Source organism: Lontra canadensis, unplaced genomic scaffold (assembly GCF_010015895.1).
Source record: "Lontra canadensis isolate GAN:19392208 unplaced genomic scaffold, GSC_riverotter_1.0 scaffold47, whole genome shotgun sequence".
In the NCBI taxonomy this organism is placed as follows: Eukaryota; Metazoa; Chordata; class Mammalia; order Carnivora; family Mustelidae; genus Lontra; species Lontra canadensis.
The window spans coordinates 7948858-7967731 of record NW_022631041.1 but is presented as its reverse complement, the minus strand read 5'-3'; the positions used below and the strand labels follow the sequence as shown (position 1 = coordinate 7967731).

Sequence of the window (18874 nt, the reverse complement as noted above, 5' to 3'; positions counted from 1 at the left end):
ATCATTAAGACAGTAATACTATCTAAATATTTGTATAAGAGCATCACATAATTTATTTCATTTAATTTAAATCTTTGCCCTTTAACACTGGTATACACTTCCCATATTATGAATGAGACTTCAAAATGTTAGAAAATTTTTCCAAAGTCACACATATCAAGGAATAAAGTCAGAAATCAAATAAGGATCTACTAAACCTTGTGTACAGAACTAGGCCAGAGTAGGAGTTGGGGATGTATGTGATATTTTGAAGAAGATTAAGGACAGTAGGTCACACTTCTATTTTAATTGTAGCAGTACTTTAATTAGCAATACTCCCCACAGAGAAATGTTAAATCTAAAGAATATAAGTAATTGTGATTACAGAAAATCTCATTTGGCATATTATAATTGCATAGAAAAGATACATTCAAACGTTTTGCAATCCCGCACTGTACTTGTGTATGAATGTAGCCAAAGGAAATATAATCATTTTTATGAGCAGCTGCCCCTGAGCAAGAACAAATGCAGTGTGAAGCAAGGAAAGACAGAGAAGGCAGCTATCCCTCAATCTGTGAGGTGCCTGGAACACCTGTCTCAAAACCCAGCCCTCATACTTTCACCAACATGAACTTTAGTCTTCCTACTCTAAATCCCCCCATGGAGAGTTCTTTTCAAGTATCCATGTTTAAAGTCTTTTGTTTGTCTTGCATCAAAGAAGAAGATAAGGGAAAGACTGGGGTGAGGTGGGTTAGAAGGATCCAACCTGAAATCATCAATATTGCCTCTATTGATTTATCTGATTCTCCTTGGAAGCTTTGGAAAAAGCCATGTAGGAAGAGCTGTTTAGGGTAAGTGATCAATCCCACAATGAGTTTGGATAACTGTACTGCATTGACCCTATTGCTGTCCCTCCTGAGACACCTGAAATGCACTTAGTCATCATGACTTGGCCCACCTTTAAGATAATACAAAAAAAAGAAAAAGATAATATAGGAAATAGCCTTAATAAGCCAATAAGCCATATTTAAATTTTCCATAAACATAATGTTAAGGAAAATGTTTAGGATATTAAAAAGTCTTAATTATGACCCCAAGAGAAAGTTCTCTCAGGACTATACCAGGAAGAGTTCCATTTCTATGAAATATCATAAGCAACTGGTGTTTTCATATCTTTTAGACACTGAGGTTGAAAGCCATATTTGTTCCCCATCTCTAGCCACAGAACTTAATCTCATAACATTTATTATTTTGTCTCTAATCACAACTTTGACTTTATCTGATTTTTCCCTATCCTTATTTTACAAAATTTCCATATTTTAAAAAGTCATATTTTAACTGTCACAGCCAAAAGGAGCCTAAGGAGACATGATGACTAAATGTAATGTGGTATCCATTGGGCGGTATCCTGGAATAGGAAAAAAAAAAAAAGGACATTGGATAAAAAGCAAGAAAATAGGAATAAAATATGGACTTCAGTTAATAATAATGTGTCACTATTGTTTTATTAATTATAACAAATATAGTATACTAATGTAGCATGTTAATAATACAGAAAACTGATTGTCAGAATATATACTCTCTGTCCTCTCCTCACAGTTTTTCTGTAAATCTAAAACTATTCTTAAAAAAATAGTGTATTAAAGAAAGTCAAGGCCATATATAAGGGATCATATCTTATACCATAACTAACTTCTTACAATACTTATTTTCTATTCATTTAATTTGAATAAATTATATTGTTGGAAGTTTTTTGGATTGCCTTAAATAATTACTGGAAAAAGTCTAGGTATTAATGCATAAAACACATATAAATACGTATACATAACCCTTTAGTTAAATAGTCTAGACTTATGCCCAGTTTTTCATAATGTCTTAAGTCTATATGGGCTGTTCCAAATACCTAGAAGACTTCTGAACATTTCCTACAACCTATATCCTGATCCTTTTTTGTGTGTGTGTGATAAGAACTTGTGAGATCTACTATCTAAGCAACATTCAAATATGAAACACAATATTATTAACTATAGTCACCATGCTATACATTACATTCTCTGACTTACTTATTTTACAATGGAAAGATTGTACCTCTTTTGTTTGCATTTGTTTGTACTTTTATTATTTATCCATGTCACTTTTTTTAAAAATGATGATAAATAGTTGTATCTCAAAAACACAATTTAGCTTTTGTTCGAATGTTTTCTTTAACATTAACAACAAACCTCATTCTAATAGCTATGTGACCACTTCCCTAACTTGTTCACATCACGGTAGAGTCTAAAATACACGCTTTCATGACCTAAACTTTCCTACAAAATGAGTAAGTCACTAATGACATGATTTTGAGGACTCAAAGGCCAGGACTGATTTCTTTTATTTTGTGTAAAGGTTTTAAATTGAAGAAGTACAAGTTTTATAATAAGAATTTTTTTAAAAACAAAATAATTTTAATTTCAAGAAAGGGTAATCTGACAACACAGTAAAGAAGGCACAGAAGTTAAAATTTTGAAAAATTATAAAAGCTGAGGAAATATTCAGCCTTAGTGATGATAAGATAAGAATTAATATGACACTAATTTTCACATATCATTTTGGGAATTTTAAAAAGTATAATGCCTAAAAATAGTGTGCCAGGGACTTCTGCAGAATCCTATAGGGAAAGGCTAGAGCACAGAATGGGGGGATTCTTAGCCATTTGCTACATGACAATTTCTTCTTACTTTCTGCACATACAGACTTGCAAAAATATCAGTAAGAGAGCACAGTGCCGCAAGGCTAAGGACATTTTATTCCTAGGAGACGACGTAAATTAATCTCTTTATAAGGGGAAAATACAAGCCTAAGATCTTCAATGCCATTTGTACTATGCCGTAAGAATTTCTGCACACGAGGGGTTTTTTGCAAGAACTGTATATGTTATTAAGCAGTAATGTTGACTTATCATGTCCCACATAAGAAAGGAAATCCTGAAACTGCTCTTGAGTGTCAGTCATTGTAGGTTCAACATGAGAGGTGGGGCCTTAAGTAGAGAGTAGTTGGTAATAACTGACTATACATGAATCACTTTCTTTTTGTTCTTCCAAAGATGGGAATAAGCTCCATTTCCAAAGCCTCTAAATAAAGAAGTCTTCACTAGCAGAAACATGAAATCTTAGTACAGAAGTACTTAATTATTACTTAATACTATCTTGATTAGAAAAGAAAGGCATTTTGTTGATAAGCCCTTTTGGCTGATGTATCTTGGTCTTGGAGTTCTGAATTTTTCATTCACTGTCTTAATAAAAATTTCCTACAATTAATTTAGCTCCTGGTAAATAAGAAGGAAATACCTCTTTACCTTTGGCAAAAATGCATTGGGAGTGCATGGAAATGCATTTTGACAAGGTAATTCTGCCAATTAAAGGTTTAAGTGAGCTCAAAAGCAAAAATTCTAAACATACATTTTATACACATGAACCTCCTAAATAAATAGTTGCAGTGTGAATTTTAATTAAATATTTTCATAGATTGTATTATTACCCATAAATATTAGATACCTTAGGATGGTTTATGTATCTTCTCTCCATCGATATTTTGTTGAACCATAGGACTGGCTTTGGTCAATGAAATGTTACTGAAGTGACATATATAACTTTTAGCAGAAGCTTTAACTCCAGATCACATTGATCACGTTCTGTTTCCTTACCACAACTATCAATATTCCAGACTGAAGTTGGTCTATCAGACAAGGTGTTAGGTGCAGAAGACATGGAACAATTTCTTAACTCATACATCATAGACATATGGCAAGAACAAGAAATAATTTTTTCTTCTTGAAAGATATTAAATTAGGGGTTATCTGTTATAACATGTATGTATCCTCACCTATCCTAACCAAAAAGGGAATCAATACCTAAAAGTAGCAGAATGCTGTAACAACAATAAAATAATCATAAGGAGCACCTGGATGGCTCGGTCAGTTAAGCATCTAACTCTTGTCTCAGTTCAGGTCTTGATCTTAGGGTCATGAGTTTAAACTCTGCATTGGGCTCCATGCTAGGCATGGAGTATACATAAAAAAAATACATTAAAAATGACAATGAATCATTAAGTATGAGGCTTATAAAAACTGGCAGCAGATGGTTAGGAGACTGTGACCAGTGTCATAAAAGACATAAATCCATTATTATTCAGCAGCAAAACATTCAGTAACATTGTCACTTTTAATAACTTGGAAGGCAGGTATTTTACCAGATGAGGTTGCATGTTTCAGCAAGGAGGTAGGTATATTAAATGTGCAGAGATAAAAATGAAATTGACTCTCACTTCCAACTCTTTTTTTTTTTTTTTAGGATTTTATTTACTTCTTTGTCAGAGAGAGAGAGAGCACAAGCAGGGGAAGTGGTAGAGGGAGAAGCAGGCTCCCTGCCAAGCAAGGAGCCCAATGTGGTACTCCATCCCAAGACCCTGGGATCATGACCTGAGCTGAAGGCAGACACTCAACTGACCAAGCCACCAGGTGCCCCTCACTTCCAACTCTTAACAGATAAAACGGAAGAAGTTTATGCTACAAAGAATAAATGAAAACTCAACTTCATGGCAAGGACCAAATAAAAACTCTTATTTTTGTGATAAAATCTTTGAGGGAATTAATTTGGCACCCATAAATCTTTCAAATGATGACAACTGATGAGAGGGGATACTAAAACTCTAGTTAGGCTCTAGCTTTAAGATATAGCAAGACTCCTGGAGAATGTCTGATATCTTGATGCATATCTGTGGGAGAAAGATAAAAATCATTCATATGAAGTGAATTGAGAGCTGGACAAAAAATATCTGTAAGGACACATATGGCTATACAAAAATTTCAATTACCCAGGAAATTCATTCTTTATTTCTCTGTGGTAAGAGCATAGTGTTTGGGAGTGTAGAAGAACAAATCCAGCAATGAAAAATGAAAAAACAGGGATTAGGGAAATGTAAAGGAAAGTATCCATGCATTCAGATGCCATTCTGGTCAGCCAGAGGCACATGTCTTAATGGTCTAGATGTTCTACCTTTCACAGAAATACAGTGAAATTGGGTATTTAAATATGTACCTAAAGAGTTATGTCCTTTCTCATTGCAAATGTTAATAGAGCAGGTCTGCTGCAAAAGAGCGAAAGAAGTAGCTACGAGAAAGCTAATCCTTCACTCTGTCCAAATATCTACTGTGGTGGACCTGTTGGTCCACCAAGATGCCCATGAAACTGTAGAATAATAAATTTGGATTGTTTTAAAGCACTGACTTTATGGTAACTTGTTATGGCAGCAATAGAAAATTAATATATCTCATAATTGCCCAATCTGGACATGGAAAAAGAGTATATAGCCATGACTTATTGATTTTGGAATGCTAATGCTTCAACAAGCCTACCAATAAATAAATAAAACAAACGGAAGAGATTCATTCAGCATGAGAAATTACTAAATTCTCATTAGCTACTGCAGTTGCCATAGCCACAGCCAAAACCTTGGCAAGCTCTCAACTTGGACAGTGATAGATGATTCCAAATTTTAAAAATTAAAAAAAAAGAAGAGCTAAAAGGCTCATAAATTTTAACTATGAATTTCTTCCTGTCCTTAACCTAAGTGGTTGGCTCCACTCCAGAGATTTTGATTCAGTTGGTGTGGTGTGAAAACTTGGTACTGTGAAGTAACTTTTTCTTTTTCCCAAACAAAACGTGCTCTGTGTTATTCAGACATTTCTGTTTACATAAATTGGAGAGCCTTTTTAAAAAGCTTTCATGATGACTTTAATAAGCCAGCCTTGAGAATCATTGCTCTAAAGGATAAGATTCTTCTTCATATCATCTTGGGGTCTGGGCTATTAATTTATCCAAATGGATTGGATAATAGTGTTCTGTTGATTACATTATTAGACCAAATCTATTTGAGGTAAGTACTTATGGATTCATTTTTTTTGTATTTCGAACAAATTTTAATACTTGTCCCATGTAGTACCCATGGATGCCCATCAAACTTCTATAAGGATTTGTGGTCACAAATAATTCTGTTTACCAGCCACTGATACTCCAGAGAACATTCAATTGGTAAATAAATAGAATGGCCATATAGAATTATGACATGACATTGACAGAGGCATAGGTGACTATGATAGCAGGTTTAACACTACTTCACACAGATCTTTGGCATGAGGTTTGACAAGCAGCTCCTGGATATATACTATAATACTCAAGTGTGCTATAGTGGCCCAGAGACACAGGACCTAAATTATAAATGTAACTGGTAGGTTGATTACATAGGACCCCACTCATCAGGGCACAAATGTATATAATAACTTCAGGTATGAAGTTAGTTTTCAAAAAAAAGCAAGCACCAGAGAATTTACCTCCAGAGAAGATAGTGAAGAATTTGTCCAGAGACATGTCAAACTCCATTTTATAGCATCTAATAAGGAATCATGTTTAGTAGCTATTACAACCCAAAACTTGGCTCAGGATATAGATACAGAATTATCTTCTCCTTCACCTTAACTGTTACCTCCACACAGCAGAAATAATGGAATGATGGAACATCCTCCTCAAGAACAAGTTCAAAAGTCTGACAGATTCTTGAATTCTAACAAACCATTTATCTTTTCAGTGTTTGACTCCTTTATGATGTTGTTTTCCCAATTATGTATCTCCATAATGAATAGGACCAAATAATAAATAAAAAAAGTCAAGTATATATCTCCCATGGGATCCAGGCATTCCACAGCTAGGATTTGCCCCCAAAGAAAAGAAAGCATATGTCTGTACAAAAATTGTACATGGATGTTCTTAGCCACTTGGTTCAGGAAACAACTCAAATCCATTACCAGGTAAAAGGATAAACAAATTTTGTTATGACCAGTTAATGGAACACTGCTCAGCAATTTTTAAAAAATGGACTGTTCATATATGCAATACAATGATGAATCTCAAATTAACTATGCTGAGTGAAAGAATGCAGACAGAAAGCAGTTCTCAGCACACAGTCTCATTCATATGAAAGAGTAGGGGGTGCCTGGGTGGCTCAACTGATTAAGGCTCCAACTCTTGATCCCAGCTCAGGTCATGATCTCAAGGTCATGGGATTGAGCCCCAACTAGGACTCTGTGCTCAACGCAGTCTGCTTGTCCCTCTTCCTCCTCCCTCCCTCAAATAAATAAATAAACAAAACCTTTAAAAAAAAAAAGAGTAGAAATTGCAAATGAACTACTGTGCAGGAAAATTGCATGTGAATAGGAGGGAGGAGAGGGGTGGGAAATAGTGGGAGGGAGGAATTTTCAGTGAGACAGAAAGGAATTTGGGGAGTGATATATTCATTATCTTGATTGTGGTAATGATTTTATGGATATACACACATGTCAAAATTTGTCAAATAGTTCAATTTAAATACATGTAGTTTTATGTATGTCAATTGTACCTCAACAAGAATATAAAAATACAGGAAAAAGAGTAAATGGGCCATATGCCAAGTATGTTTGGTTTACCCACCATGAAAAGACTAACTTCTTATGATGGCTGAAATTATGATTTTACTTCATGCAAGTTTTCCCAGCAGCAAATGTGCACAAGACATAAAATGCAAAACTATTCTCCTGATGAGAAGCAATACAACTTATATGATATAGAGTAATCCTGTTATGTAGCCATTTGGGAATATCTAAATATATAGCAGCCTTTTATGTCAAGGTGAACTCTTTATAAAGAATAGCCATAGATTTTAATCATTAAAAATACCCATTCTCAAATTTGTTTAGAAGTTAGGCTGGACCATAGGTGGAAGCATTAAATTTTGGAAGTATATAAATTGTTTAATAAGCAGAAATTGACCTAATTGAAGGATTTATTAATAAATTAAACTAATATACCTTAGGCCATTCTCTAGGTAACTAGTTTACATAGCAGAAAGTTCACTAACATATCCAATATTACATAATTATAAATTAGATGTTTCTATTAAAGATAAAATAACTGATCACTGTTACGATAAGCATTGCTGGCCTCAAAAAATTTCCATTTTTATACCTGAAGTCCATATCTGCTTGATGCTAAAAATTGTTCAAGCCCTTTCAAAACAAAATTATGATGAATATAAAGTAAAATTATAGAAAACGTGCGTACCTGAGTCCATCTTTATGTCTTTTGAACGATAGAACACATTTCTATTAATCCATTCAATTATTAAAATGACATGGAAGAATACACTATCCTGAACTTTAATAAGTGAGTGAAGATATACCTGGTCTTCAAAAGAATAAGTCTGCCCTATTTGGGTTGGAAGCTCTGTGGGAACCACCAAGCAAGGTGGAAGCTGTGGCTCATAACATCTTTCAGCCGTTGTACTTAGGATGTTCAACAAGTTGATCATGCTGGAAACATTAAATTGTGAATTAGATCCAAATAACCATACAAGCAAACTTGCATTTATGGGGTTAGAAAATTAGAATGCAGGGGTGCCTAGGTGACTCAGTTGGTTAAGTATCTCAGTCTTGATTTTGGCGGAGGTCATGATATTGGGGTTGTGAGGTCATGGAGCCTGCTTAAAATTCTCTCTCTCCCTCGATCTCTGCCCCTCCCCTGTCCCTCTCTAAAAAGAAGAAGAAGGAAGAGGGGGAGGAGGAGAAGGAGAAAGAGAAAGAGAAGGAGAAGAAGAAGAAAATTATAATGCAGCACTGTTCAACAGAACTCTCTGTAATAATGGAATTTTTCTGCATCTGTGCTATGCAAGATGTAGTCACTAGCCACATGCAGTTGTTGACATATGAAATATCACTAGCGAGATTGAGAAAATGAGTGTTTGACTTCATTTTAATTAATTTAAATTTAAATATAAAAAATACACATGGCTAGTAGCTACCACAGTTGACAGGGCAGGTCAAAAGTATTAAGAGTCAAGCAGACCCAGACTATGCTTATAGTATGATATTATTTTCAGTTTCATCTCTGTGTGAGGTTTTCTGAGAAATTATAATGTCCAAAAGTGACACAAGGTCAGTTTACTTTCATTCTTTCAAGCAAAGATATAAATAGATCTATTACAGACTGAATGTTTGTGTCACTGCCAAATTCATATGTTTAAACTCTGATACCCAATGTGATGATGATATTTGGAGATAGGGTTTGGGGAGGTAATTAGGTCTTAAGGGTGTACCTCTTATGATCTGATTAATGCACTTAGGAGTCTTGTTTCTTTTCTTTTTCTCCATCATGTGAGGAAAGCAGGAAGAAGGCTCTCATCAGAATCCTACCATGCAGGCACCCTAAGTATAGACTTTCTAGTCTCCAGAACAATGAGAAATAAATTTTTGTTGTTTAAGCCACCCAGCCTACGCTAATTTGTTATAGCATCCCAAATTGAGTAAAGCAACATCCAAAGCTTTTAAACATATGTCCATTAAGCAATTTCTACCAGCACATTGTGCGAGAACCTATTAACTTTTTTGTTTTGAGGATGTTTGGTTGGCTCAACTGTAACTGTGCCCCATTTGTAAGCACTTCCAGAATTCCAAAGTAGAATAGTTTTACTGCCTTGGATCAGGGGGCTTTAAATTGTCATTGTAGAATCATAAAAATGTTTGGCTTTGCTTCAGAGATATAGGGTACAGCATTGTATCTTTCCTCCTGAAGGGGGAAAAGATTGAGAATTCTAGCATTAGGTTGAGAAATTATGTTCCCTAAATTAAATCAACTATTGTTCCATGTGAGGGTCATGGATTATAGGGCTATAGAAATCCTTTAATCACTTACCAATTTCCACAACAATGCGGCATAACAAACCACCCCAAGGCTTAGTGGCTTAAAACAACAAGTATTTATTTAGTTCATGAATCTGGGAGTCAACTAGGAAGTTTTGCTACTCTGGGTTAGAGATGACTTATCTCGGCGAGGCTCACTTATGTGTCAACAGTCAGCTAGTGTATTGGCTGGAGACCGGTTTATCAACTAAGAGATCATCCTGTTTCTGCTCCAAGTTCTCTCTCATATTCTAGAAGACTAACTCAGGCTTCTATATACAGCTGAGGAAGGGTCACAAGAAAGAATAATAGTAGGTTAAGCCTCTTAAAACCTGGACTTGGAACTAATAAACAGTAAATTCTATTGAGATTCAAATGGTAGAGAGCAAAATTCCACTTCATAATGGGAGGAGCTGCAAGGTGATATTTCAAAGGGCATGGTTATAGGGAGGGGTGGCGAACTGTGAAGCCCTCTACAAACTACGGCTAGTATACCAATTTCTTGGGTAAAGGCAAATGATATTCTTCAGGCATGCATATTGGCATTGGGGTCAAACTTCCAAAGGCAAAGAGAAGTTATTACCCAAGACCTAAAAGACTATAGTAAATAGGAACCAGTCTCAGTTCATGGACTATCTTAATCTGGATGGAGTCATACTGGACCAATCTTATCGTACTTTACATGGGATATTAATTAAAAATGGAAACTCCAAAGAAACCTAATAATGAGGGAAATATATTATAAAAATTAGTACCAATGTAAAAGTTGTGAATGGCAATCTCTAAGCTGGAGCAAGAGTACCTATGTTTGGAGAAAGGATAGTCCCTTCGATAAATGGTTTTTGGGAAAGCTGAACAGCCACACACACAAAAATGAAATCTTACACACACAAACACACACACACACATACACACACAGAGATACACACAATAACTCAGAATGGATTAAAGACTTGAAAATAAGATCTGAAACCATACAACTCCTAAAAGAAAATCTTGGCAATGTCTTTTGGATTTTGATATCAAAAGCAAAAATAAGCAAGTGGGAATATATCAAACTAAAAAGCTTTTGCACACCAAGAAAACCATCAACAAAATGGAAAGTCAATATACTGAATAAGAGAAAATATTTGCAAGTTTTATTTCTGATAAGAGGTTAATATCCAAAATATATAAAGAACTCATATAATTCAACAGCAAAAGAAAAAAAAATGGTGAAAAAATGGACAGGGGATCTGAATAGACATTTTTCCAAAGAAGACATACAGATGGCTAACAGGTACATGAAAAGATATTCAATATCACTAATCATCAGGGACATACAAATCAAAACCACAATGAGATATCACCTCATAACTGTTAGAATGGATATCATCTAAAAGACAAGAAAAGCAAGTGCTTCTGAGGATGTGGTGAAAAGGGGACCCTTGTGCACTGTTGGTGGGAATAAAAATTGTTGCACTGCGCTCTAGAAAACAGTATAGAGGTTTCTCAAAAATTTAATAATACAACTATCATATGATGCAACAATTCTACTTCTGGGTATTTATCTTATGGAAACAAAAACACTAACTTGAAAAAATATATGCACCCTATGTTCATTGCAGCTCTTTATAATAGCCAAGACATAGGAGCAACATAAGTATTCCTTGATGGATAAATGGATAAAGAAAAGATAAGGGGCACCTGGGTGACTCAGTCAGTTGAGCATCTGACTATTGGTTTCGGCTCAGGTCATAATCTTGGGGTCAAGGGATGGAGTCCCACATGGGGCTCCACACTCGGTGAACTTTCCTTGAGATTCTCTTTCCCTCTTCCTCCTCCCCTTTTGCCCCTCCCCTCCCTCACTCCTGCATGCATGTGATGTGTTCTCTCTCTAAAATAAATAAATAAACAAACAAATAAATAAATAAAATTATATATATATAATTTTATTTAAAATACATATATATGGGTGTAAAGGCTGTTGTATTGATGATTTTACTATATATACAAATATCAAATAGTATGCAGTAAACTAGAAACTAATATAATGTTACATATCAATTATAGCTCATTAAAAAAAAAAGAGCACTCATGCTTGAAAGTCTTGAAATTTTGTCATATCAGACTAGCTGCCATTATCTTACTAGTCCTGAGCTGTTGGTGAGTATCACAGATATCATCCAAATTCTTTCACTATGTCTTGGATAATAACCAGATACAAGGATATACCAGCTTTAAAAAGTATTGTTCCCACTTGTTTCCAGTTAGTATAAAGAATAAGGGGAGAAAGTATTATGGCTATAAATTCACTGGACTGTAAATAAGATCTGTGAGGACATAGTGAACTCATCCAGTTAAATTACTGCTAACCACAGCAAATCCTAATATCACCATATTGCAAGACAATGATAATACATTTTTTAAGAAGCCTAAATATTGTTATGTTCTTAGGCCAATAATTATACATTTAAAAATCTCTAGTGAGGAAACGATCTAAAAATAGTAATAACATCCATGAAAACTCTCTGTAACATAGTCAGTGTTTTTTATATGAAGGAAAATTGGAAGCAACCAATAATATAAGAATGCCTAAATAATTAACTGGGTAGAATATTATGGAGATATTAAAATGGAGGCTATAAAGGTCATGAAGCAACATCAAGAAGGTAAAGTATAATCCTAACTGAAAATAAAATACAGAATTATATGTACACTACAATTATAACTATGCAAAACAAAATGAAAAAAATGTTCATAGAATTGCAAGCAGTGCTGGTAGGAGCTACCTTCTGAGATGTATTATTTTCTTAGAAATGTTCATATCATTTGACTGAATAATTCAATTTCTGGAAATATATATATTAAGAAAATCATCAAAAGAAAGAAAGAAGGAGAAAGAAAGAAAGAAAGAAAGAAAGAAAGAAAGAAAGAAAGAGAAAGAAAGAAAGAAAGAAAGGAGAGAAAGAAAGAAAATGAGAAAAAAAGGGGGATGGTTAGGAAGAAGAATTTCTTAATACATTTCTGCAGCTTTTTTTTAATTCATAAAGAACTGAAAACAGCTTAAATGGGTAGGAAGAAAGAGATAGTTAAATAAACTAGGGCTTATCTGTCTGCAGAATATTTTGTAGCTGTGAAGAATGAAAGAAATTAATGATAAATTTATAAATTTAAAAGAAAAGGCAATATTCATTTTAAAAACAATATATAAAATAATATTGACTTTATGATTTAAAAGTACATACAGATAAAAATATACCAAAAATTTAGTGTGTACTTGCTGGAAATATATTAAAAATTAATAGTGATTAACAGAGGTTATATAAAAGAAAATTCTTAATACTTATCATCTTTCTTATGTTTTTCTATATTTCCAATTTATATACAATAGTCACAGTAGTAGGTATTACTTTTATAATCAGAAAAAAAATTGTAAAAGCCTAAGTAAGAAAAAAATAAAGTATCTGTATTGGCACGATATAAGGGTGGTTGATTAAGAATTGTGTGCTTGTTTTTCTAATTTCCACATCTCGGAATGTAGTTATGTTAAATTTGTAATTTCAAAACCTGTAATATTAATAAAGTGACCCATGCTATACTTATTTGCCTTCTAGTAAGATATGACACTAATAAAAACACTTTACATTTATGTTAGGATTTATAATTTGCAAAGTATCTCACTTGTATTATTTCATTCTATTCTCACACCTGTGTAAAGTGTTACCATGCTACAGATGCAGAAATTGATTCAGAAATTAAGTAAAGTCCTCCAAGTCATTTGGCAGATACTGACCAAACCAGTGTTGGACCCAGTGGTTAATCCTTCAAATGCTCTCACAGATCCCATGGAATCATTTTCACAATTCTTATCAAGAAGGATAAAGCACTAGACCATTGCAAACATAACACAAACTCTATAAACAACTAAGACACTTACTGGAAGAGAGGGACTTCGATTTGTTTCATACCTATTCCTTCCATTGTCCTCACAATGATTGATTTCTTCTTCTTCTTCTTTTTTTTTTTTTTTTTAATTAGGCTTTTTGCCTGGGTGGCTCAGTAGGTTAACTGTCTGCCTTTGGCTCAGGTCATGATCCCACGGAACCCTGCTCAGCGGGGAGCCTGATTCTCCCTCTCCCTCTTTCCTCCCTCCACCTCTGTCTCTCTCAAATAAATAAATAAAATCTTAAAAAATAAAAAAAGTAAGGGGAGACTGGGTGGCTCAGTTGTTAAGCATCTGCCTTCGCCTCAGGTCATGGTCCCAGGGTCCTGGGATCCAGCCCCATATCGGGCTTCCTGCTTCACGGGAAGCCTGCTTCTCCCTCTCCCACTCCCCCTGCTTGTGTTCCCTCTCTGGCTGTGTCTCTCTCTGTCAAATAAATAAATAAAATCTTAAAAAAAAAAAAAGTTGGGCTTTGATGTTTCAGTTAGTACCTTTCCAACACATCTCCAATCCCTTGATATGCCCAACTAATTAAGCAGTGATGTAGACTTTGCATGAAGTAATTTTTAATTAGCCACAGTGATTCCCAAATTATTGAGCCTGGGCTCAGGACCCTTAATATTCAAAATAATAATCTACTGCATGTAAACTCTTTATTTAAATAGTGACATCAGAGATTAAGCTCAATAAAGGTTTCCATGGAAACTAACTGCAATATCAAAACTTTCCAAAACACCAAAATGATCCAATTAGAAGAGGTAAAAGCAAGTGATGGAAAGAGCAGCTATTGATAGTATAGAAGGGTTCATTCAACTTCCTCACATAAATTTTCATAAATGTGTCTGCATATTTATTAGAAGACTATGCAATTTATTTGCCATTCAAGGATCTCAACTAGATAAGAATGATACATGAAGTGAAAGTGCAGTTGTTCTTCTATAGCATTGAAGCCAATTTCATAGAAACACAGACATTAAAACTGAAGAGCAAGGTAAATTTACATGAATGTATACACACATAGATACCATAAACACTGCTGAAGATAAATTAAAAAATAAAATTCTAGGATTCCTGTAGCAGAAGAGAGCAATAAATTTCATGAATTAGTTCCAAATAGAAAAGTTAAATAAGCCTTCAGTCTTCCTTAGAACTAAGAACAAAGGGAAATATTTGCTAACCTTGACTACAGAATGAAATGCAAACATAAACATGTTTATTAAAGGTTGTAATCACATAAGAAGCTCTTAAAAATACCTGAGAGTCAAGCATAATATAAGAGCAATTCATGAATGTGCATTTTTTTTTATTTTCTACTATGAACACTAACCAATTTCAGATTTTAACTTTGACATTGGCATGAACTGTGACAACAGAAAACCCAAAATGGTTTCCAAAACATACATAGCTACAGAATTCTAACTTTGTTTTGAAAGCTTAGGTCACAAGATATTTTCCTGGAAATCCTTGCAAAAAGATATCTAGGTATGTTTAATAAATAGCATTCTAAATTTTACCAATAAAACACAATGACCAAGTGACATATACAGCTGCATCACTAATAGATATCTCAAAATTAACCCATAACCCATCTGCAATGTAGCTCCTGATCCTTTCTGCTTTTCTGGTAGTCTTGGAGTCTTTCCCATCTAGTCAATGGTGACCCCATCTTTAATGCCTGTCCATCATGCTCTGCTATCAACCGAGTATAGACAACTGGTTTTGAATGGCACTACGGTAGACCAATGGGGATCTATTTTTGCCATAATAAGCAATACTGAAAAAGGACAGTAGACAGCAATGTCTCTATGCAATAATGATAACACTCATAAAACTTACCGTGCTAAGAAGTCTGTTAAGAAGTGTGGTAGTTCCTGGTGGTCAGAAAAGGACATCCAGTAGAGCTCACCAAGCCCTGAAAGACCTGGAACAATGTGCTGTCCTTTTCCTGGCATGCCTTCAGTGAGCAGTACATGGGAATTACCTGTCCCACCAGGAAATGTCACTCCTATTTACAGATGAGAGTTGTTGAGCTTCTTGCCACCTATGTCCACATACACCCATGTGAGTGGTGTGGCCCTGAGTAACATTATCTCATCTTCTTCAGACTCATATTCTGACGCGAGTCATAAAGAAGAATAAGGGATCAAACCAGTGCTGCTTATTTATGTCTATGGCTAACATTTCCTAAGCATGCTTGCAATAAAATCTATTTCCTCTGGCTTGAATACTAGATACCTGAATTATCAGTCTGCTTTTCCTTTACCTGCATTATCTCTTCTTACAACTTGCTCCACCAGAGACCAAAGCAGTTTTTCCAGAATATAGAAACATGAATCTTTGTGGTAATAAACACACTCTCCTCATTCTAGCTATTTTATAAATTAAGATGGCAATTCAGGCCTTGGAACTGCAGCCTTGACACCTTCTACTTTCATTCAACAAGTTGCAATGGGGCTAGAGTTATAACCTCTGAGCTGTTATTTTGTGAACGCGAATTACCTGTGCAGATTCTTTTAAAGTTGGGATTTTCCAGAAGGTGTCCTGGTAGGCGGCACTGGAACCGATGTTGCCAGAACTCAGGGAACCAGGGATTCCTTGTATTAGTGTCCAGCCTCAGTTTCAGGAAATAATCATCAAATGACCTGACCTCTGGAGACTGCAGCTTTATTGTGATTCCCCCGTTGGCTTCCACCTCATAACCTTCAATGACTTCATCTCTGTCTGCCCATCCATCACTAAAAAAATTCAGGGATTGGGGTGGGGAGAGAGAAAGACAAAGGTCTCACAAATAGGTCTCAGCATTATGCATGAATGAAGCAATTCAGCAGGGCTGAAAGTCTATTGTAAGTCAGAATCCTACCTAACAATCACTTTTTTTTTTTTTTTGATGGAAAGTAGAAATTCTGAAATCGTGAAGTCCTGTTTGTTTTTCACAGTAGTGAAAGTGACAATGAAGATGATGATAGCAGCAATGACAAGAACTAACATTTATTGAGCATTTATTTACTAGGCATCAGTTTCTGTACTATTTTCTTTTACTCAGTCAGATGTTCAGCAACTAAATGAAGTCCGAGTGGACCCAGAATATGGACCCAAGCAGTCTGGCTCCCAAACCCAGTGCTCTTTAGGCCATAAAACCCATCAGCTGCTGTCCAAATCAGAATAAAATAAAACCCAGGCACTCAGGACCTTCACAATAAGAGCTCAGCAAGGTTTCAAGGTTGCAGCCAAGACCATTATATGAGCTGCATTTATGGGATAGAAGATTGATTTAGCTCAGAAGCATGGCAACTACAGATTTTGTGCCTGGACATTGTTCAAACTTGTATTGTCTAAAAGTGATGAGATGCTTCCCCCTCAATGTTATCCCAAAATAGCAGCATTAAAAGAAAATAATCCCACTTCCCCGAATAAAAATAATCCTCGTGCTCACTAAAAGGAAGTTAATTGACATTTTATTCAGTGAAATCATTTTTTTTTGTTTTAAATTTGGTCACCTTCTAGAACATTCACATTGGTCATGAGTGATGTAGCTCCAGTTTAATTCAAGTGTACATATGAGCTAGGCCAAACCTCATGTAAATGGCTATGATCTCTTCCCATCAGGTGCCAAAGAAAAAGTGCACTAGAATTAAACAGGCAAAAGAGACTTTATTCAAGACTATTCCAACAGCCAAGAGACACTGACTACACTCTGCTGAAACAAAAGTTGTGGAGATTTAAGTGTTGAGGTGAGCTAGTGAGCAAGTGCCCTAGAGGACATCAAGGGGAGCTTGGTCAATGTGATTAGCCATCTGTGCTTGATAACTGTCATTTATCTAAGTTAGGCTCCCACCTTCCCACAGAAATGGGGATCTAGGGTTTGCTATCACTCTTGATGATTACACTTCAAAGGGATGGCTTCCAGATCTTGAGAAAGACATTTCTCTGCTATAAAAACTGGCAAGAGGCTAGGAGAAAATGTACACCTCCAAGGGATAGAGAAAGAATTTATAATGGCATTTTTAAAATTAAATGCTCTAAGGAAAGAGAAGTCAAGGGGCCCATAGTGAGGAAGAGACTTGTCTAACTTTGAGTAAAACTGAGAAGAGGGTTAAGGATTATCTTGGTCAAGAGGTGGATTTATTTATACCCACAGAGTTACACCCTGCAGTTTCTGGAACATAACTGTCTGCCAGAGAAAGTGTTTTTGTTTTGTTCCTCACAGAGCAGAGACCTGGGCCAAATATATGTGACCAACCATAGCTCACCCCTTGTTAAACTGAGATCAATTGGAATAAATTTGTGTCCTCTACTCAGTTGCACCACTGGTGCAGTTCCACTCCAGAATCTTCCCAGTGAACCAACAGGAGCTATATTTTTAAAAGACCAAAGGTTGTAGAAGGTATAGCTGACTTAACATGATCCAGAACTAAAGGGACCTTGACGTTTAGTGTGGTCTAACCAGCCAGATCACAGAATATTTATACATTTCTTCTAAATCTATTGGGACAGAGATTTTACAATCTTGCAGACATTTCCTTCCCTCCTATATCCCCTCCCCATCATTTTCTTCTTTCTTTCCTTCTGTCCTTCCTTCTTTTTGCATTTACCTAGATGCTCTGCTATGCTCAAGATTCAATTAAGAATGAGACACACTATCCTTTGCCCCTGGTGTTATAGACTTGTGGGAAAAAGACACTAAACAAGAATTACAAATGTTGTAAAGAAGTGACCAGTAATGTGGGGAGGAGGGTTTTGGGGGCTTAACTTAGTCAGATGTGTATGTATGTATATAAGTGTGGGTAGGGAGAAAGTAATTAGGGATGACTATCCTAAGAAAGTTACTTCTGAGTTGAGGCCTAAAGGATACGTGGGCATTATTAGTCGGATGAAGAGATGGAGAAGGACTGGTATAGAAGGTTCCTGGTAGATTATCTAATATACAGGAAAGAGCATGGGTCATCCAAAGAATTTGGAGAGTCAGTATAGCTGTGGCAGGAGACAGAAGTGTGGGTACAAATTTCAGCTTAGTAACTATTAGCCTAAGGATTGTAGGAAGTCCTCAAAGTGTTGTAAGCCTATTACATAATAAGGCCACTGAGCTCTGCCCCCTGGTGGAGACTGACGTGAGTTTTTCTAACAAGTCTTGCTCTACTCCCCATCACTGAATAAGACGGCCAGTCAAATTGATTTAAAAAAGAAGAGAGACTCTTTTATCTTTCTATAAGTTCAGTCCACTTAGA

General features: G+C 35.5%; 1 protein-coding gene across 4 annotated transcripts in view; it reads right to left on the bottom strand.

The window, feature by feature from the left end:
- The window catches only part of GRM1 (glutamate metabotropic receptor 1), a 404029-nt gene that overhangs the window by 89577 nt on the left and 295578 nt on the right, over positions 1 to 18874 (bottom strand). For all 4 annotated transcript variants that reach the window (XM_032873126.1, XM_032873125.1, XM_032873128.1 and 1 more), the window contains exon 4: positions 16149 to 16384. In XM_032873126.1, coding sequence (XP_032729017.1) covers positions 16149 to 16384 — 236 coding nt within the window. The remainder of the gene's footprint in view (positions 1 to 16148; positions 16385 to 18874) is intronic.